This window comes from Cibotium barometz, chromosome 65, assembly GCF_041138505.1.
Source record: "Cibotium barometz isolate CiBa-2024 chromosome 65, ASM4113850v1, whole genome shotgun sequence".
In the NCBI taxonomy this organism is placed as follows: Eukaryota; Viridiplantae; Streptophyta; class Polypodiopsida; order Cyatheales; family Cibotiaceae; genus Cibotium; species Cibotium barometz.
This window is the reverse complement of record NC_141110.1, coordinates 17,125,142-17,147,850: the sequence shown is the minus strand read 5'-3', so window position 1 is coordinate 17,147,850 and position 22,709 is coordinate 17,125,142. Positions and strand designations below refer to the sequence as shown.

General features: G+C 45.7%; 1 protein-coding gene across 4 annotated transcripts in view; it reads right to left on the bottom strand.

Moving 5' to 3' along the window:
* LOC147602979 (histone acetyltransferase HAC1-like) overlaps positions 1–22,260 on the bottom strand; it is a 48,935-nt gene extending 26,675 nt beyond the window's left edge. For 2 of the 4 annotated variants that reach the window (XM_086797176.1, XM_086797179.1), the window contains exons 1-7: positions 22,093–22,259; positions 1,741–2,854; positions 1,352–1,648; positions 984–1,262; positions 761–889; positions 356–556; positions 93–235 (exon numbers count right to left, since the gene is read on the bottom strand). In XM_086797176.1, the coding sequence (XP_086653302.1) occupies positions 93–235; positions 356–556; positions 761–889; positions 984–1,262; positions 1,352–1,648; positions 1,741–2,673 (1,982 nt within the window). In that variant the 5' untranslated portion in view covers positions 2,674–2,854; positions 22,093–22,259. Of the gene's footprint in view, positions 1–92; positions 236–355; positions 557–760; positions 890–983; positions 1,263–1,351; positions 1,649–1,740; positions 2,855–20,956; positions 21,043–21,161; positions 21,732–22,092 lie in introns of those variants that run through there. The other 2 variants (XM_086797177.1, XM_086797178.1) reach the window with 2 other exon arrangements.
* Between the last annotated feature and the right edge of the window lie 449 nt (positions 22,261–22,709).

Below are 22,709 nucleotides of genomic sequence, written 5' to 3'. Positions count from 1 at the left end.
AAATGCATGGAAAGGCCTACCATTCCCTTAGTTTGTTTTGATTTGGGAAAGTAAAAAACAGACCAAGTTGGTGAATGCATGGAAAGACCTACCATTCGTGGAGTTTGTTTGATTTGGGTGTTTTCTGAATTTCGGGATGACAGTATAGGATATAATCATCCCCTCTCAAGGGAGGACAGGCCCAGATGTAGCAGCTGGTGAATCCCCTTTTCTTACAGTAGTCCAGGTATCCTATCTGTGTCCACAGCACACCAACAGGGTACATAAGAGGGACAGTGATCTCAAAGGTTAGAAACATGTAGATGCTACCAAACCATTTCAATTATTACAAGACAAGGATCGTTCAGATTTTTACCAGAACTTCATGATATACAAAGGTGCGAAGAGCTTCTCCATATACTGTCTTTACATCTGGCCTGAAATACTTGACAGAGTCCAAGTATGATAGGTAAACACAGCGTTGATTCGGTGGAGCACACTCGGCACCAAACTCTTGTACATACATTCCAAATAGGCACACATCTACCCCTTCAATCTTCTGAAAAAGTAAAAGGACCTGCAGCCAGACCTTAGTTAGGAGCATATATACTACCATAAACAATACTTCCACAAAGATCTAAAATGCTGGTTCAATCTCCTTGGATTCTCAATTGTATACACACACGCACAAGCTCGCACACCACCCAAAGGAATATCATCGAATCTGTATATATAGCAACATAAGCTTAGATTGAGAGCGTACTGATCACACCAAACCCACCTTTGACTTGTAAGGGAACGCATTGGGATAGCCATCCTCTGCAAAGATCTCTAGAAAGCACTGTTTAACTGCCAGCTTCTTATCAACTGATGAAACAACTCTAATCACAAGGGATTCGGCTCCAGGGACCTGTGATCAAGTACGACTTTGAGACAATTCATCACATACCTGCTAGAACTGGAATCCCAGAATATTTTAAAAATTGTTCGATTTACAAGCTTACATCATCGTAGACCCTCCCTTGTGCTTGAGCACGTTCACATCTTTCTTGCTGGAGTCTTCTTGCTAGACGCTGTTCAATATGATCACTCAGAAGAGTTCTTGGGAGATCCTTTGCCCCAAGCATAGCACTTTGTGGCAAAGGTGTTCTCTCCCCCTTTTCAATCTCCCCTATCAAGCAGTGTTGGCATGTATAGTCAGCTTGACCACCCTCATTTCTGCGTTTGTTAAACAGTGCACACACTTGGTGTTGCCACCTCTCACACTTGTCACATTGGACCCACTGCAAGGTTATGAGTTCAAGCGTCAGAAAACAAGAAACACGGACCTAAGAACCATGAATCTGGTTTGAAGCTATAGTATGACTCATACCGGCTCTTCTACTTCTTCTACGTTTTTGCATCTTTGTAAAGATGATTTGGAATAGTAAACCCCTTCCATTTCGATGGTGTCACCTTGAGCAGCATTCAAACATGGTGCACAAAAGAACCGCCTTGTCTCGCTGGATCCCACAGTCCAATAATACGCATTGTGTTTGATTCGTGCACCACAAAGTGTACAATAAATCAGAGGCGGCTCATACATAAGTTTCTCCGCAGCACAAAGTTGGCAAGAGTTCTCAGTCATCTGACATTCTAGTGCTTGATTCTTGTTAGCTTTTTCCTTGCTCTGCCCAAAAATAACAATGTTCTGAAAATGGGCAATTTCATTGCAATGACAAATAATTTGACAGCGAGAAATCCCTGAAATACAATGAGCACCTGACCAATCCTTTGGCGCAAGCTATTAATGTGTTCTTCTATCTGCTTTAAAGTGAAGAATTCAATAAGAGAAACGCCTTTTATCTTGGACTTGCTAGCTTTAGCTTTGCTTGAAGGAAAGGGCTCATGCTTGACTCGTGAAGATATTTTGTCTGTGATGACAGGTCTAGACTCATATCCAACAGTCTGCTCAATTCCTGGGTTACCTTCACATTGGGCATTCATGCCAGGTTCTACATGAGTCACTCTCTGTGTATTGGCATCTGCAAATGATGAATCATGCAATTTCAGCTTCAGGGTTGCAGTTACTGGTCCATCTTCTTCAACATCAAAGAGAACATCATTAGATTCAGGTTGGGCAACTGAGATTTTGGATCCCATTCTTTGAACCTCACCAATACTTGTCTGACTTCTTGCACCCTCAGCCAGATAACCTTGTTGGGTATCCAATTTCTCCAACGGTTCAACCTTTGCCTGTTTGTCTGGGGTTGGGTGGGTTGGTGTAGCATCAGACACACAGGCTCCGCTCTTGGCTCCAGGTAGGCTTGATATTTTGTGTGCATTATTTGTAATGTTTGCCATTCCAAAAGAGGTGTAATCTTCCTGGCTTTGAAGGGCTCGCGTTTTCTGCTTCTGAAGAACTGGGCCACATACAGGGCAATGAAGATCACTGCAATGCGTGTAATGCTGAATGAGCTTTTTTATACTACTGCAATTAGGATATGAGCAATCACCAACAGTACAAGCACTCGTGTGCCTCCACATGCTTCTGCCAACATCACAGCCAGGCTTTACTTGACACTCGCCTTCTGAACCAGAGCATTTGCTACTGTGTAACAGGAGCACAAGCCACTGTTGTTGTTTCCTAAATAGTCGGTCCATGTTGCCATCTGTACTTACAGTGGAAGGGCTGATTGGCTGCGGATCAGACATTGTGCACTGAGTTCTGCCTAGCACCTGGGACTCAGGCTGCTCGAGTTGGTGTGGTGACTGTGTATCGGACTGCTGATATGGCAAACCAGGGATAGGTGTCCTTTTAGAGCTAGGATACTATTCTGAGTGCAAGCACCGACCACGACTGGATTGGAAATCTGACTTTGAAAACTCGCAGGACCTGCTAGGACAGCAACATCCACATCATATTCATGCCCTAAAGTTGAGTTAAGCCAGCTTGGCAATGTAGCTGTGAATCAAACATCTGTCAAATCAACAAAACTGTGCATCCTAATTTTATTCTCTGAGTACACCCCCAAGCAGGCCAGGCCCGCCGGGGAGAGGGGGGGGGGGGGGGCGGGGGGTTGAGTTGTGTGTTTATATGGGGACTTTGGCATGTAAATTTAAAATGTGCAATAAACTGAAAAGATTGACATGCTAACACCTTTTTGGGTTAACACATTTTGTCAATTTACTTTTTGTCAAGCAAACTTGTACTCCTACGAGCCTCTAAAGCTAAGTATACTTTGAGTTTCGCAAAGTTGGTGCTTTTTGCATTTATTGCAAGTACTCTTGAACACATAACCCTTGTATGTCCAAATAAGGAGAATCGTGCATGGTCCCAGAATACCACTGACTAGTTCTCCCATTCTGAGGAAAAATTGGATATTTGTATTATGGGACTTATTTAGCCTTGCCCATTTATTTGAGACATGGATTCTTTTAGTTATATTGGATTTTATGAGACTGTCTCATCTCACCCACTTGAAGGGACATGATTATATCTTTGATATATTGCTTGAAGCTTAAAGTTGTGGACAACTTTTAAGAAGCTGAGGGGGATGTCACCAGCCCGGACACCTCCCAGTGTGAAACAGGTCTACTGGACTCCAAGACACCCAAATATTTGCAAAGTACAAGGTTTGGGAATGGGGGATTACCCAGTACAAAGAGCCAGGCACCCGGAGTTTGGTTTAGGCACCCAAGACAGTTCCGTGGACGGTGATAGTCGCTTGAGCCCAAGTGTCACATGGGAAGCACGCCTAGCAAGCCCCCAAGAATTTGGGAAAGGATTTAGCACGGAGATAGGCTCTTATTTGGCTGTCCACGTTCAATTATCGATGTGCGGACAAGTCATTAAATGGGCAACCGGTTTTTCATTCATTATTATAGGGTGGACGTTTCACATGAGTACTAGGATTCACACTGTTTATACAAGTGGTTTGAGCAAGTGAAGACACATCTGTGGTGGACAAGTGGCATTATGAGGTGTAGACACACACTTGGGGTAAGTTTGGCAACTCTTTTCTCTTATTTGGCAAGCCCCCCCACACCCCCCCCCACCCCACCCCCGAGTCGACTCAGCCCACACAGCCACCTCAACGAGTCACCCTGGACAAAGCTGGAGTGCTATGTAGAGCACGGCATCCACGACCCACTGGGTGCAGCCCCAACCGAGACATTATCAGAGGATACAGGCGATATTGGCACGACGTCGTGCGGCACAACCTTGGCGTTTCAGCCTGTATATGCTGGATCAACCTATGCGAGACATTCTGGGATGAGCTATCTCAGTTGCTTCCCATAGCCTACCATTTTTCCAGTTCCACACTTTTATCAGATATGCCTTTTTCTGGCAATTGTATCAAGCCACTAGTTCCTCTTTGGCCACATGTTATAGCTAGTTGTTTTTCAGTTTATGCTTTTTTCATTTTCTACCCCGGACATTTAGTTTCCTTGAGTTTTGGATGTATTGGTACTTTTGTCTCATAGGCCACTTTTGCCTCTTGTAGACGTTAATCTCTCTCTCTCTCTCTCTCTCTCTCTCTCTCTCTCTCTCTCTCTCTCTTATGGAAAGACGACATGCTCCGGGAGATTGGACAGGCACGTGCCTTACATGTACGCGTAGTTGGGTGGGAAGATAAGGGAAATCCCCAAGAGGATGCAAAAGCTCTTGCAACAAAAATTGGAGCCACTGATGTACCCATTACCGGAGCATGGCGCGTAGGCAGAGATGAAAGACGACATGCTCCGGGAGATTGGACAGGCACGTGCCTTACATGTACGCGTAGTTGGGTGGGAAGATAAGGGAAATCCCCAAGAGGATGCAAAAGCTCTTGCAACAAAAATTGGAGCCACTGATGTACCCATTACCGGAGCATGGCGCGTAGGCAGAGATGAAACCAAGGCGAAGATATTGATCATCAGGTTTGGTGACTTGGAGAAGAAGAAGGCCTTCCTCTCCAAAAGAGGAGGCCCGCTTGACGGTGCGTGGCCTATGAGACCTTGCGATTCACAGTGTGGAATTGCAATGGAGCCCTTAGAACAGATGCAGGATACTTTGAGGATACTTTCATACACAATGATATTGCTATGTGACAGGCAAGACGACATGCTCCGGGAGATTGGACAGGCACGTGCCTTACATGTACGCGTAGTTGGGTGGGAAGATAAGGGAAATCCCCAAGAGGATGCAAAAGCTCTTGCAACAAAAATTGGAGCCACTGATGTACCCATTACCGGAGCATGGCGCGTAGGCAGAGATGAAACCAAGGCGAAGATATTGATCATCAGGTTTGGTGACTTGGAGAAGAAGAAGGCCTTCCTCTCCAAAAGAGGAGGCCCGCTTGACGGTGCGTGGCCTATGAGACCTTGCGATTCACAGTGTGGAATTGCAATGGAGCCCTTAGAACAGATGCAGGATACTTTGAGGATACTTTCATACACAATGATATTGCTATGTATACGGAGACCCATCAGTGCACAAACAAGAGGCTTCCTGACATGTGGGGTTATAGATGGGAATCAGTTTTCCGCCCTCAGCCACGCATAGTGGGAGGTACCAGAGGATCTGGAGGAGTGGCAATACTTTTCAGGGAGGAGCTTCGTGACAAAATACATGTGGTTCATAGAAATGCAGATGTGAGGTACATGTGGGTCCGAATATGCAGAGAGGGGCTCCGCGAGCTATATGTGGCGGTATGCTACTTTCCCCCAGCCCACTCGAGGTTTGCACCATCAGGAGAGCCGCCCTATACGCCACTATATGATGATATCATGAGGTTTTCCAGCATGGGAGACATATTACTATTGGGAGACTTTAATGCACGTACAGGCACAGAGCAGACAGAGCTGTATGATACTCAAGAGGCTATGTACCGGAAGATCACAGAAGAGGATGTAGGGTTGCAGAGATCAGCACAGGATGAGGGGGAGATTACAGATTATGGCAAGCATTTTCTCATACTAGGGAGTGCACATGGGTTGGTCATATACAATGGCTTATCGAGATGGCAAGGATCAAATGCTCTCACACTGGAACTCTAAAGGGGGAGCGAGCATAGTGGACTACTTGATGGGATCTCCTTCATTGATACCTGACGTTCGGGGTTTCGCGATTTCCAGTCGGCCCATTGGCATAGCAGTCGATCATGCATACCTGCGTTTCACACTAGTAGGTAGATCCCCAAGAGATGAGCCAGTCACTCATCTACCTAGATACCCAAGATATCAGTTTACACGTGAGACAGTTGGGGTTTACCGAGATGCAGTATCTGATGGCTTGTTCGCGATTTCCAGTCGGCCCATTGGCATAGCTGCCGATCATGCATACCTGAGTTTCACACTAGTAGGTAGATCCCCAAGAGATGAGCCAGCCACTCATCTACCTAGATACCCAAGATATCAGTTTACACGTGAGACAATTGGGGTTTACCGAGATGTAGTATCTGATGGCTTTAGACCCGCATAGCCCTCTGGACGAGATCACGAGAGGATTGGCAGGTGTACTACATGCATCTGCCTCATATGTGTTTTCCTGCACTATGATCCCTTCCACCCACCCCCGCGGCATTGCCTCACAGAACAGTTGGTATGATGATGAGTATTGTGAGACACGAGCACAGCTACAGCGTGAGATTGCCATTGGGACTCACACGCATAAATAGGCCAGGATGATCTTTCGGCGCCTTGTGCGGAGGAAGAAACGAGCCTTTCTAGCTAAGCTAGAGGAGGAGATTTACCAACTCTTCCTGGGGAAGGACAGCAAGAGGGCATGGAAGATGTTTCAGGAGAGACAGCCTAGTACTCTGATTACTGCACCTCTGAGGCATGGCATACTTATGCTAGAGAGCTATATGATGCACCAGGACAGCCCCCCACCGCCCCTCCACTGGGAGCTAGACCAGCTAGCAGCACCTTTTTTACATGCGGATGGTGCTAGATGCGATAGAGAGGTTGCAGAATGGAAAGGCACAGGATCATGATGGGCTAGTTGGAGAGCATTTCTCATATGCATGCGACACTTTGGCTCCGCTCATCGTACATGTGTTTAATCGTGCCATTTGTGAGTGTTTCCCGGCAAGCTGGATAGAGCATATCATTGTACCACTCTTTAAGAGTGGGGACCCCATGGTACCAGGCGACTACAATGGGGTACCAGGCGACTACAGGACGATCATGATTGGTCATGACTTGGCCAAACTATATGGCTCTATATTGGAGTCGGAGTTGAGCCGCTGGGCAGAGAGGCATGGTCATCGAGCACATGGACAGGCCGGCTTCAAGAGAGGATTTACTACCTTAGATCACATACTGACACTTCGGGCACTTATTGAAGAGGGCAGGGCACAGAAGAGAAGGATATACTGCTGCTTTGTGGACTTCCGCAAAGCTTTCAATACCATACCACGTGCTAGGCTTATGAACAGATTGCATGACATTGAGGTACCCAAGGATATGCAGTGGGGGATATATGCTTTGTATGAGTCTGTGACAGGCAGAGTCCGAGCTCCAGGCAGACTATCCGATATGGTGATGTCACGTAGGCTGTAACGCCTGTGACCGACGGCGGACCGGATAGCCATGTCTGGGGTTCAGTGGGAGAGGACGCCCATGCGGAGTCATGGGCGGCCAGGCTAGTGTGGACGGCAAGCCACACACTATATAGCCTGGGGGATGAGGGGCAATCCTCATTCTTCCTCTATGGCTGGGTGGTGAACCAGAGGCCGTCCCCTCTTGTGGTAACGCCCGTAGCGGCGTTACGGATATCTAACACTGGTATCAGAGCGTGGTTCGATGGGATCGTCAGAGTCCGCGCGTGAACGGGGGACCGGAGCCCACTCGATGGTTTTCAACCATTCATCTTCTCATCCTTATCTCCAATGGAGTGTGTGGAGGGAGGCGGCCAAGACAGAATGGAAGGGAAGAATTCTCTCACTCTCTCTCTCTCTCTCTCCCCGTCACACACAGCAAGCAAATTGCAGGTAGGCAATTTTCGTTTTTTTTTCTTTTCTGCGTTGAAATTGTCTGCGTTGAAATTCGTTTCATAGACAGAGAAGTCGCCTCTATACTGTGTGTGGGGGAGGTGGGGGGGGCGAAGACCAGCCCCACTGCGAAGACCAGCCCCACCAGTCCCACGACTTGCGTTGAAGAGGAAGCTCCGTCTAGCGGTCGTCGTCTGAGAAGTGGGGCGAAGAGCACAAATGTGCGAAGAAAAGCAAATGTGCCCGTTGCTAATACTGACCAGCGTGGGGGGGCGCAGACCAGCCCAACAAAAGCATGTTGATACGCACTACCATGTGTGGGGGTGGGGGGGCGAAAACCAGCCCAGGACCCGTGGCTTAAATGAGCAATGAACTCTGCGTGGGGGGGGCGACACCAGTCCCACGACTGCTGGAGCAGACCACGTTTGAGTGGGTGGGGGCGAAGACCACGTCTAAGTGGGTGGGGGCGAGACCACGTTTGAAGGGGGGGGGGGGGGGGGCGGCCAGGCAGTCGGCCAAGCAGGCGGTCAGCCCAGGCGGCTAGAATCGTGTGGACACTCCCCACAGGCGGGCGGCCACGCCCGAAGCGGCGAGGGCCGGCCCGGCCCGTTATTAAAAAAAAAAAAACACAAAACAACGGTACACCCCACGAAACAAACCCAACACGGCCGTCGCGCCGTGTGGCCATAGTGCCCGTTTTCCACGAAAGAGACCCACCGCACACGGCCGTAGCGCCGCGTGCTAAGAGAGGGACAAATCCCACGGCCGTATACCGAGTCCTTCGAGCGAGAGCCGTTCTATGGCCGTTGTGCCTAGTGAACACTTCTATGGCCGTAACGCCTCGAGGGTAGCACATGTGGTGATCACACATTTGGTTCAGAAAGACTAAATTTAAGCTGAGCATAGACTTAGTATTGACCATCAAAGTCACGTAGTTTGGCTATAGTGTAAATCTAAAACTGCGGTGTGTTTTACTTGGGATAAGAGGACCGGCAGTGGCGTCAGTTGTGCCCAAATTAGACGAAGTGCTTATCACGAGAAATCAAGGTAAGCCTAATTGAGCCGTAGTGCTCATAACCCTTCACAATCTTTTAACAGTTGCTAGAAGATTGTGATAAACTTTGGCAAATGAGAACCATGTATAAGCGTAGTCTTGATGTGGTTATGCCTTGTGTCCAAACAAGTTGCTTACTGTTTGTAGCAACAAGAGAGCCTTGGCCCGTAGAGGCAAGCTGGCCCTTGTTGGTAGTAACAAAATAGTGTCACTACTTGGGCCTAGAGAGTAGTGACTAGTTTGATTTAGTCACGTAGATTGCCTTGTAAAAGTAATCCCTAAGGTGTGTATTACTTGGGATAAAGGGGCTAGCAGTGCTGCTAGCAGTACTCAATTGAATGGTTTATCTAGGAGTACTAATCTGGGAGATTAGCATACACCTAGATAATAATAGCAGATTTAGGATTGATTTGTAGAAATCAAAGGTAAATCTGAAGGGGTATAGTCTTGAGATGTAATGCTCAATGCCCTTATAGAAGTTGATCGAAGAGAACTGTTCTTAAACTTACTAGCATGGTTTTCTCTTCTTTTTATTGCCATGCGTCGACATCCCACTGCTCGAGAGTTTGTGGTGATCTTTCGAGGGGGGAAAGAGCCTTTTTATATGTCACATCAATTGGTTTGGTGGTAATTTGATGGTATGGGACATCAAATTCTCACGGAATCGATTGTAGTCTTGGTGGAATGGGACGCCAAGGCTTGTGCATGTAACTTGACTCTTTGGCAGGTCTGTATGTACACTTGTCTGTAGTGATAAAGTGTGCAAGATAAAATTTGAACTTTGAAAATTACCAAATATAGCCTAAGTTGGGATAAAACCCAGTTACAGAGTTCGGAGAAGCTCTAGGTAGCAAGACCATGATGGTGTACTAGTGCTAACAGAGTGATTTAGTTCCGGAGTGATCTAAATCTAGAGGTTAGCAGTAAGACTAGTTTGGTTGGACAGTTTTATGCATGGGGGACGCCCTATAGCATTTTGCAAGCATAGTCTTGCTTGTGTTCAACATAAGTGTGCGATTGTGAGCACATTTTAGTTGCTACCATATGAATTTGGGAAATATATTACTTTCCTACATAAGCAATTGTAATATTGCATGACAGGCTATTTTGCTTACAAAGTTCATGTGCGTGTAAACCCTATAAGTCGTATGACCCCTGAGGAATAAGTGGAGCATTTCTAGGATTTAATAAGGTTTTACATGGCAATAGTGAGTAGTATCTCACTCCAGACGAGCCTGGTTGTTGTTAGTATCGGATCTGACATATGTAGTGTACATAAACTCGGGCTGAGTTAGGATAGGAGGCTAAGTCGGAGAGCTTAGTGGTAAATCCTACTGTATCTGGTGAGTTTTGACTTAACCGGAGTGTTAAGAAGTAAACTCAAAGTCTGGGGCTGAACTGGAGTGTTCGGAGGCAAACATATCTTTGTTAAATCGGAGAATTTAGCAACAGATGTGAGCTTGGGGTGAACCATGGTACCCAGGAAAAAAGCTCTTCACACTAAAATAGTGCACAATAATTTTAGGGTGATAAAAATCCATTGCAGGAATGTTTTACAACTTTCCATAGAAGATAGATGAAGACCATGTACTTTACGGAGTTAAAGTACATAGGTGGTGACTTCGGCGCCACATTTTTTGTAGGAAGTCACCAGTGGTGTGGTTAGGTCAGCCGAGACTCCACAAGACCTATGCACTAGTTTTTAAGTTGACCATTGGGTACGGAGTTACTCACAGACTAGTATGGAGCTACTAGTGTGATGATAGTGGGTACGTAGTTACTCACTACTAATACATAGCTGCTAATAAAATTAAGATCCTCGAGTGAAAGATACTCTAGATCAACATTTTAAATTACCGAACCACAATCCATGAGTATCGAGGTACTCATAAATACGTTGACGTTGCTCAAATCGAGGGACCTCACATCAATTGGTTTGGTGGTAATTTGATGGTATGGAATAAGCAAGGAGAGTGGAGTAACTTAAAAGTTACACATCACTAGTCCTAGTGAGTTATCAAGGTCATCCGTAGTTTGATGATCCCCTCTACCTATCAGACAACATTCAATTTTGCAAGCCCTGGCATTTAATCCGTAGTGATTATGAGTTTGGTGTGAGATATGGTTATGAAGTTCTTACAAGAGTACTCGTTTATTTGCTTGTCATCGGTTATAGCTTGGTAGAGATTGCCACCTGTGATGACTAGGTAGCTTTGCCGCTATAATGAGGAGGCAGCAAATAATGTTCTCATAGTTATACTTCATACCAACACCAAACAGGGATAGGATGAAATTCCCAAGTTCATCATCACGAGGTATGTTTGCATTTATATTGAATGTATGATGTAATGAGACATTGGGCTTGTGTAATTACCATCAATTATCTAGCAACCTATGGCTTCGCAGAAGCAAGCTCAGTCAATATCTGTGGATTGATAATGTGGTTATTAGTAGTTTGGAATTTTTCTTGATAGATGGTACAACCATGCCACGTATGAACGAGTTGTTTGATCAACTCTATGGGTCGAAATATTTCTCTAAGATAAACCTGAGATCTGGGTATCATCAGGCTCGAATTAAGGTCGAGGATGTTGCGAAGACAGCATTCAGGACACGATTCGGTCACTTTGAGTTTTTGGTTATGCCGTTTGGGCTAACCAATGCTCCAGCGACTTTTATGACGCTGATGGACAGTGTTTTACGTCCATACTTAGGGAAATTCGTAGTAGTTTTCCTAGATGATATTCTTGTGTACAGCAAAACGCGTAAAGAACACTTGGCACATTTGCGATTAGTGTTCCAGTTATTGCGACAACACAAGCTATTTGAGAGCAAATGTGAATTTTTTGAAAGAGAAATTCACTATTTGGGCCACATTATATCCGCCCATGGTACGCGGATGGAACCTGAGAAAGTGGAAGCTATTCTCGAGTGGCTAGCCCCGAAAAATCTCGAAGAACTACAGATTTTTCTTGGCATGTCGGGGTTTTACCGACAGTATGTAAAGGACTACGCGAAGATCGCAGTCCCGTTAACGGATCAGTTGCGCACGAAACAAAGAATATATGTTGGGAGGGACACCAACAAAGAAGCTTCGAAAAACTTAAGGTAGCCATAACAGCTGCACCTGTTTTGACTATAGTTGACCCTACTGAGCCGTTTGTCTTGGAGACAGACGCTAGTGGTGAGGCCATTGGAGCCGTGCTTTTGCAAAGGGGACGCCCTGTTGCATTTGAGAGCAAGAAATTAGATAGGGCTCAGCGTAACTACTCGGCTCACGAGCGGGAGTTACTGGCCATCGTACATGCACTTAAAAAGTGAACACACAATTTATATGGTGCCACTTTTGAAGTACGTACGGATCACGAAAGCCTGACATGGCTTTCGAGTCAAAACGAGTTGAAAGGTCGGAAAGCTCGGTGGGCGGAGCTCCTACAGAAGTTTGACCTTCAGATTCGCTACCAAAGGGGTAAATATAATGTTGTGGCGGATGCGCTTAGCCGCATGCCACAAATTAATGAGTTAAGCTTTACGGTTTTCAAAAATGAGTTCTTGGAATCACTCCGTGGCTTATGTGAGCATGATCCTATCTTTACAGAGGTCTGGCGCACTGTACGCGTACGCACTTTGTCACAGCCGCGCCCACCTTCCTCGCAATGCTAGTCCGGAGAGACTGGCCGTAGGTGCGGCGGGTAGCGAGGTGAGAGTTAGTCCGGAGAGGCTAGCCGAGTCTTCGGGGTATAGTTTTGAGCCGGAGAGCTCAGACGTAGGCCCTTCATCACCTTTGTTTTCCTACACGGTTTCAAAGGATGATGCTAAACTTCGTCGGGGGGAGAAGTATGCTAACTACTCCATTAACGATGGGTGCTTACTCTACAAGGGTAGGGTGTGTGTACCAACTATTGGTGACTTTCGAGCATGCATTCTTAGAGAAAGTCATGATAGTCCAAGTGCTGGTCATCCCGGGATACAAAAGACCTATGCACTAGTCAAACGACAATTTTATTGGCCTAGTTTGTTCAAGGACGTCTAGACTTATGTGTTGCAATGCAATAAGTGTCAGGTCAATAAGCATGAAAGGCTAAAGGTTGGGGGCTTGCTCCATCCTTTAAGCATTCCTCAAAAAATGGGAAAGCATTTCCATGGATTTCATCACCGGTTTACCCACGACAAGTCGAGGGAATGACTCGGTCTAGGTGGTGGTGGATAGGTTAACTAAGATGGCAAAATTTATTGCCACCAAGAAAACAGTAAAAACGCCAGAGTTGGCAAAACTCTTTATTGAACATCTCTACAAGCTATATGGCTTGCCCGCAGATATAGTGTCAGATAGAGATAGAAAGTTCAACAGCCACTTTTGGAGGGAAGTCTTCAAAAAGCTGGATACTACTTTGAGTATGAGTACGGCGGACCATCCGGAGTCTGATGGTCAAACAAAAAGGGTTAACCAAATACTCGAGGATATGTTGCGTTCTTATGTAAGTAAGAAGCAATCAAATTGGGAAGAATGGGGCTGCAGCAGCAGTTCACAAGCGGTGCATAGATAATAGGAGGTTGGTGGCAATAGAAGAGACTCCACGTTACTTGATGATGAAGATGGCGATAAGCTTCTCCCTCCTACGTTGGAGACCATCCCCTTGATGTTTACAATGAAGGAAAACCCCTAGCCTTGTTCAATGATCTTTACGCCTTGTCCTTGATGATGATGTTAATGAAGGTGAGGATAAACTCCAAGCTTCCATGGATGATGAGAAGAGAGGAGTTCATGCTTCTTTTATACCTTGGGGAAGCCTTGCTTTTTGCCAAAAGCTTGTTCATCCTTTTGCTTTGCCTTTTTATGCTTTACTTTTTCCTTTTTGCCTTTGCTTTTGCTTTTTTACTTTTATTAATAAAATATTACTCAACTTTTGGTGCTTTGCTTTTCTGACTTTAAGGCCTTGCTTTTTGGCCTTAGAGTTGCTTTTTGAGAAAGCACCTTTTAGCTTTTTGGTCCGGCTTAGTCTCCTCTTTCCAATGGTGCCCTCAATTTTTGCACAACATAATTTGACTTTTTGCTTTTTCTTGCTTTTTGACCAAGAATGGTGCTTTTTCTTAATCAAACCTTATGGATCCTGTACCCATGTCTTCTTCCACATGTCTGGTGTCTGGGCATGGGTTTCATAATGTGAAATAGAGCTAGGAGGACCAAATAGTTACATTCCCTCTCTCTTACATTGCAGTTGTCATCAACTACGGACCACAAGTGTTCCTAGCATGTCCATATGTTCCAAGTACATCCATATGTCCCTGGTACATCGATATGTTTCAAGGTATATGAAGTACATCCATATGTTTCAAGGTACATCAAGTACATCCATATATTTCAAGGTACTAGCCCCATCTGGTGAGCTTATGCATCTGGTCTTTTCCCATATCTGTGGTGTCATCTCCTCATCTGGCAACATCTCAATGCCTTTTCTTTGACCAATAGCTTTATTCTTGATGGTACATCTTCATGGCCTGTCACATGTGTTAGATAAAATAAATGCATACTTACCTTCTGTAAAAACTAGACATAAGCTAGTCAACAAACAAGTATGCATCATTCACGTCTACTGGGTATTCCAAGTACTACCCAGGGAGTCTGGAGCCCAGTGGACTATCACATGCCATAAATCCAAGCATTGTCCACACATCAAAAACAATACACAGTCAAAGAAATTCAAGCATACATCAGTATGCAGTCCACAAGTAATGATCCTCCTATTCATGGATTGTCCTACCTGGTTTCATCGAAACCGTGCTGAGCCATCTAGTTCCGGAGAAAACTACTCACACTATCCTCAAGGCTATCTAGTCACTCGACACCACCTTCCCAAACAACTTGGCCAGTCTCGCGGTCCCGTGGAGCAACAAAATGCTCCGCAAACTCCACCCGGAAGCCAGTCTTGCACACCTCATGCACTGACAACAGATGAAAACCAAGTGTGGGGACGTAAAGAACACAACGAGAGGAATGCTTCCCCCCTCTGCCATCGAGAATGATCTCCATCCGGCCCTCACTGTGAATCTGTATGGTGGAGTTTTCGCCAATGAAAATGCGCCGTGACTGCCATTTGAGATCTTGAAAGAAGTCACGTGAAGGAGTCATGTGCGTGGAAGCACCACTATCCATTCCCGAGTATCCTTGGCGGTGAAGCCAACTGCCTCCTCGCTCGAAGAAGATGAAGCATCGGTGTCCAACATCTCCAAGTGCGAGTCTTTGCAACTGAAGCTGAAGAATCAACACTCTTCCCAGTCTGCTTGGGACACTTTCTCCAATAGTGGCCTTTCTCGCCACAATCATTACAGGTCCTCTCGGCCTTCAGTTTCTCTCGGTCTGAATCGGGCTTCTTCTCAGAAGACTTCCCTTTGCCCTTATTGTTGTTGTTATGGCCTTTATCGTTGGCCAATCAAGGCCTCAGAACCTCCGCCCTGTGGAGGGTTCGTGAATCGCTCTTCCTGGTCCAAGACCATGGGCACTCCTCCCATGTGATGGTGTTGAGCCTGCCACTGGTGATGATCAAAGATGAGTAAAAGGATGAGTATTGAGAGGGCAAATGTGACAGCAACGTTATGGCCATATCCTCTGTCACTATCTCTTTCCTTGCCTAGAGAACTTCCTGCTAAAGAGCCTGCAGCTTGTTGATGTGCTCCCGCATCGTCGACGACTTTGCAGGATTTATCACCCACATCTGAATTTCGAAGGAGATTCTCTTCATGGGTGATACCATGTTGTAGAGAGAAGCCAAATGCTGCCAAATCCCTCAGGCCAGCATCATATGCTTTATGTGATTGATCTCTTGTGGTGTGCAATTGAGGAAGATGAAAGAACAGACTCGGGCATTAACACGATCCCATACCTATGCATGTGCCTCCCGTTCCTTCCGAATAGAGGGTAACTCCCCTTCTTCCAACTCCGGCCGTGGAACCCCAACAACAATGAAATCAGCCAAGTCATAGGACTCCAAAACAGATTCCATCATTACCTTCCATATGCCGTATTTGTTCCCGTCCAACTGGCAGTCCACCGCCGGGAACGTGGGGAGTGTCAAGATCTTCACGTCCTTCTCAGCCATCTCAGGCAAATATGCCATCTCAAGGGTTCACAAGGTCTTGTGAAGGGAGGGTGGGTGGGAAAAAAGAAGAAGAAGAGGCTGCAAATAGAATGCAAGGTGGCTGTCCAACGATGATGGCTGCCTTCTACCCAATCTCCAAGTCCCGTATAGCCCAAAACAATCTCCAATCAGCACCTCAATCAGCAAACCCTCGACGTCCCACTGTCTCCAAGCTTCAAGCCACCCGGGGCTCTGATACCATGTCAGAATGCACAGCGGAAATGAAGACAATTGCTGTAGAGAGAGAAGCTTGGCATGTAAATTATGGTGCAAATAGAGAATATGAAGGAGGAGAACCAAAGCCAAGGCCCATCAACATGAGAAAACCAGGAGGCGGCAGATGGCAAGGCAGGATCACACCTTGGAGATGCAAACCCTTCCATCAACAAACAACATTGCCATGTGAACTTTCCATCCCCATGTCCTAATTCAAATTTTATGTCCTTAGAAATGTCAAGTAGGCTTGCATTGCTTATACCTAGCAACCAGATCAATGAACCAACAAGCTTCCTATCTCCATCCCAAAGGCCTCAAGCCACTCATGAACATACCGCTACTGAGAGACAAAGAACCCCCTCTGGGTTTGCCAAATCTCCAATCCCAAGAAGAAGTGTAGTAAGCCTAAGTCATCTCAAACTCCTTTGACAAGGCAGCCTTCATCACTACTATGTGCTCCACATGACCGCCAGTGAGAATGAGATCATCCACATAAAGGATAATCTACGTGACCAAACCATATTCCTGAAAGAGATACAAGTTTGGATCTGTAACTGATCTTTGAAATCCAGTCCATAGAAAGAAGGAATCAATCTTCTGATTCCAAGCCCTAGGAGCCTGCTTAAGACCATACAAAGCCTTCCACAACCTGCAAACCATACCCTTTGATCCTAGAACCTCAAAGCTTGGAGGCTGCTCAACATACACCTCCTCCTGCAAGTCACCATTAAGGAACACAGATTTTACATCCATCTGATATACGGACCACCACTGAGAAGAGGCAAGGGCAAGAACGGTCCAAATCGTGGTCATCCTCGCGGTCAGTGCAAAGGTATCCTCATAGTCGATGCCAAGCTGATGAGCATAACCCTTAGCCACAAGTCTGGCTTTGAGCTTGTCCACCGACCCATCAGACGTATACTTGGTCTTAAAGATCCACTTGACACCAATGACTGACCGTTTTGACGGCCTCAGAACCAACTCCCTGGCATCCAGTTCCACTTGCATGGCTTTCCTCCAAGTATCCTGAGAAAGAGCTTCCTTCACGGAAGTAGGCACTTTGTCCCACATGATACGAGGCATCAAAGCATAGTTCACCTGTAAGAGCTCCGCTGAATGGCTTTTATCAAGAACTCTATGCGATCTTCGAGGTCCGTCCTCTGTGGTCCACTAGGAGGGAAGCTCTGTCACAGTTGCCTCCCGAAGGGTGTCTAACAACCACCTGGGTACTCGAACAAAACGCAGAGCCTCTTGCTGCTATTGGGGCTCATCTCCAACCGCAGGCTCAACCTCTACAACTGATTGAGGTTGTCCAACTGGAACAATAGACTGGGAATCATCATCAGACTCATCTGGGTCTCCAAGAAGTGGTAGCTCATCAACAGCGGAAGTTGGAACATGCTCACATCAAAGACAACATCTCTACTAACAACCACCTCGTTCCGTTCCGGGTCATACAACCTCTATCCTTTGGAACGAGAGTTATATCCCACAAATACAAGCTTCTGGGACTTCGAGTCAAGCTTCCCTCTCTACTTCTTTGGAATGTGAACATAGGCATCACTCCCAAACACACGGAAATGGGAGACATCTGGTTTCCTTCCAAAATAAGCCTCAAATGGACTTATCTTTGGTACTGAAGTCGTCGGAGATCGGTTGAGGATATGGACAGCTGTGTTTATGGGCTGGCCGACCAGTAGCTTGGGGCCCCATATAAATTGGCTCTGGCCCCCCACACTTGTCTTGTATCATTTTCGGGATTTTCCAGTGTATATAGCGAGTTTATACAGCCTCTCTCTCTCCCTCTCTCATATGTATTGTGCTCTCTATAGTAGTTGTCTTCATTTGCGCTGTGCATTCGGACAATATTTTGTGCATGGCCTAGGCTACACTTTCCATGGGAGCACCATAAGATTTACGGTTGCTTGCAGTGATCCTACAAGACCCCCAGGAAGATAAATGGGCATTATTTGAAGCATTTCCATCCTGACAAGTTCTCTTAATGCTTAGACAAAGTTGAGCCTTTTAGAAAGCAGCAGCATGAAATACAAAGAACCTCCCAAGGATGGGGTCTGCATAGATCCACACAAGTCAATGTGTACCAACTCCAAAGGTTTTGAAGCCCACCTAGAAGCCTGCTTCAGAAAAGATTCCCTATGTTGCTTACCACGGATGCAAGAACTACAGCGTCCCTGTCTGCTGCCAACATCTGGCAAGCCATTCACCATCTGGTCCCGGAAAGCGCGTCGCAGCGCATCCACATTCAAGTGGCCAAAACAAAAGTGCCACAAGTCACCGATTTGAGGTGCCAGTGAGAGAAGAGAGTGCTAAGAGTTTGTAGATACCGTTCTCCACTCCGCCTTCCCATACAACCTGGCATGTTTCTCTATCCTATAGAGCAACAAAATGCTCCTCAAACTCCACCCAGAAGCCATTCTTACAAACCTCATACACTGACAATAGATGAAAACCAAGTGCGGGGACGTAAAGAATACGAGAGGAATGCTTCTCCCCTTTGCCATCGGGAATAATCTCCATCCTGCCCTCACTATGAATCGGTATAGTGGAATTGTCACCAATGAAAATACGCCCCGACTGCCATTTACGATCCTATAAGAACTCCCAGGAAGGAGTCATGTGCCTGGAAGCACCACTATCAAGGATCCACTCCCGAGTATCCCTAGCGATGAAGCCAACTGCTTCCTAGCGCGAAGAAGATGAAACATTTGTGTCCAAAATCTCCAAGTGCACAAAGGCGGGAGTCTTTGCAGCTGAAGCTGAAGAATCAGCACTCTTCCCGGTATTCCGCTTAGGACATTTTCTCCAATAGTGGCCTTTCTCGCCACAATCGTTTTACAGGTCCGCTCGGCCTCCAGTTTCTCGCGGTCTGAATCGGGCTTCTTCTCAAAAGACTTTTCCGATGAAGAATTTCCTTTGCCCTTATTGTTGTTGTTGTTACAACTTTTCAACCACTGGCCAATCAAGGCCTCAGAACCTCCGCCCTGTGGAGCTAAAGAATCAGCACTCTTCCCAGTATTCCACTTAGGACATTTTCTCCAATAGTAGCCTTTCTCACCACAATCGTTACAGGTCCGCTCGGCCTTCAGTTTCTCACGGTCTGAATCGGGCTTCTTCTCAGAAGACTTCTTCGATGAAGACTTTCCTTTACCCTTATTGTTGCTGTTACGGCCTTTCGATCGCTGGCCAATCAAGGCCTCACAACCTCCACCCTGCAAAGGGTTCGTAAAACACTCTTCCTAGTCCAAGACCATAGACACAAGCTCCTCCCATGTGATGGTACTGAGCCTGCCATTGGTGATCAAAGAGGAGTAAAATGCTGAGTCCTGAGAGGGAAAATGAGACAACAACGTGATGGCCATGTCCTCTGAAGATATCTCTTTCCTAGCCTGAAGAACCTTCTATTGAAGAGCCTGCAACCTGTTGATGTGCTCTCGCATCATCGAAGACTTTGCAGGATTCATCACCCGCATCTGCACTTCCAAGGAGATCCGCTTCATGGGTGATACCCTGTTATACAGAGAAGCCAAATGCTACCAAATCCCTCTAGCCAGCGTTATATGCTTTATATGATTAATCACCTGTGGTGCACAATTAAGGAAGATGAAAGAACAGACATGGGCATTAACATGATCCCACAACTGTGCTTAAGCCTCCCGTTCTTTCCGAGTAGAGGGTAAAAGCTCCCCGTCCTCCAACTCCGGCCGTGAAACACCAACCACAATGAAATCAGCCAAGTCATAAGACTCCAAGACAGACTCCATCATTACCGTCCATATGCCGTAGTTGTTCTCGTCCAACTGTCGATCCACCGGGAATGTGGGGAGGGTAGGAATCTTCACATGCTTCTCAGCCATCTAAAGCAAGTCTACCATCTCAAGGGTTCACAAGGTCTTGTGAAGGAAGGGTGCATGGGAAAAAAAATGAAGAGGCTGCAAATAGTATTCAAGGTGACTGTCCAACGGTGATGGCCACTTTCAATCCGATCTCCAAGTCCCGAATAGCCCAAGCAATCTCCAATCAACACCACAAATCAGCAAACCCTCGAGGTCCCATTGTCTCCAAGCTTCAAGCCACCTGGGGCTCTGATACCATGTCAAAATGCATAGTGGAAATGAAGACAAATTCTGTAGAGAGCAAAACGCAGATGAGAGAGGGAGAGAGAAGCTATATAAACTCGCTATATACACTGGAAAATCCCGGAAATGATACAAGACAAGTGTGGGGGGCCAAGGCCAATTTATATGGCCCCAAGCTACTGGTTGGCCAACCCATAAACAGCCGACAGCAGCCTGGATGCTCGCGACCCCCAGCAAAAAGACCAGTCGGCCATTAAAAAACAGTCAGCCAGCACTGAGGCTCAAGTCGGGTAGCATCAGATCAGTCGGCTAGTAGAAGATACAGCCGACAACCCTCCCACAGCTAGAAAAAATGGGAAAAAACTATGGAAAGTGAGGAAAAATGGGGGAACACCTAAAATAGGCGGGCACACCCACAACAGAGGCCCTGGTGTATCCTATACAGACAGGAGATGACTGCTAACAAATATATACTCCCTCACTCAGCGCAAAAGAGAATGTTAGAAGACATGTCACATTTTCTCTAGCATCTGTTGTCTGATTGCACCATCTCCCTCTGTTTGCCAAGCTCTACCTTGATCAGACGGCAACAAATTCATGTTCTGCTGAGAAACATCAATCTCTTGACCCTCTTGAGAAGTAAGCTGCCCATGGGCCTGCATTTTTTCAGTTGCTCCAAAGACTATCTACACTTGCAGCTTCATCTGTTTATATGATATACCTCACAATATGTTTCCATAGCCGATCAAAGCACCCATGTTTCGAGCAGCTCATTTGAACCATAACTTAGATTGGCAGCCCACTAAGATCTTTGATGATTTAAAGCCTTACGACATGCCTTACAAGCTGTTTTTGGGATATGAAAACTCAACAAATTCAGCATAGTTGTGCCCCATCAGACCTGTTAGGATGTCTTACCACCATCGGCCCTCAATAATCATTTGCAAGACATGCAAGTCAGGCTGGAATGCATGCTCTTAAAAACCCTTCTTGTTTACAAACTAAAAGCTCATACTCATCAACCTAGCCTTCATAACAGCTAAATATATTAGCCCTTGTAAGTATACCATCCTTAGAATAGCATCTTTGATGAACTGATTGTAGCATTTAAACCGATGCTAACAGTATCTCCTTAACATCTCAATGCCTTATACATTCACCCTTACATACATCTAAATGCCTTTTACATTCACCCTTACATACAAGCTCGTCAATATTCGCCATCAAGTGCAGACAGCAATCCTTGAGACATTTGCCATCAAATAAGTTTATCAACGCATATTTGTTAGAAACCCCTCACTTTGGATGTGTTAGAGTATGTACATGAATGCTTTATATGTGCATTGATGTATGTACACTATAGTGAATGCGATGGTGAATGCTTTATGTGCATTGAGTAACTGTGTGCTTGTGATGATGAATGCTTTATATGTGCATTGATGTATGTACTTGATGGTGAATGCATTCAGGGATTTACATCAAAAGTGCTTTGATCTATGTAATTGGTGGTGCATGAAAAAACATTTGAAAGTGTGCACCCTGCACATAAATCTTCACAGCATTAATCCGAATATGTCCCAACTGTGTAAGTAGTAGCTACGGGGCATAGGAACGTTGTCTCAAGTAGAGAAGACAGAAGGTCATAGACTAACCTCAAGTTCACCACATCACAGAGAAGAGGGCCCATGCACGATAAGGATTAAGATGAAGGGTTTTCTCCTCTTTTCTGCCTTTGAGCTAGAGCCCTTATGGATCATGGCATTTCCGCTCTGATTGCGGTGCAATGGCGATAAGCTAGTGTTGATAGAGAGAAGAAATGTTGCCGATGGTCAAGTGATGGTCACCGAGCTTCCAAAAAGGCTGTGAAACTGAGGAGTCAGACCTTTCATCGCCACCTTCTTTTTATATGCCCCCAAGCCTTAAGGTCCATTTTATTTTTATTAGTAATGTCCAAATGAGCCATTCTATTTTTATTAGTAATGAACTTTTTTGTATGCGAACTTTTTTGTATGCATATATATTAAGAACTTTTTGTATGCATATTAATTAATGCCACTCACGTGCCCTGGAATTAATTAATATCACACGTGAGTGGCATTAATTAATATCACATTAGACTTCCACGATTAAATCAAACATAGAAGAACCAACAAGAAGCGACATCAGCAGCCAGTTAGGTTGCTGATGTCGCTTCTTGTTGGTTCTTCTATGTTTGATTTAATGGTGGAAGTCTAATGTGATATTAATTAATGCCACTCACGTGTCAAAT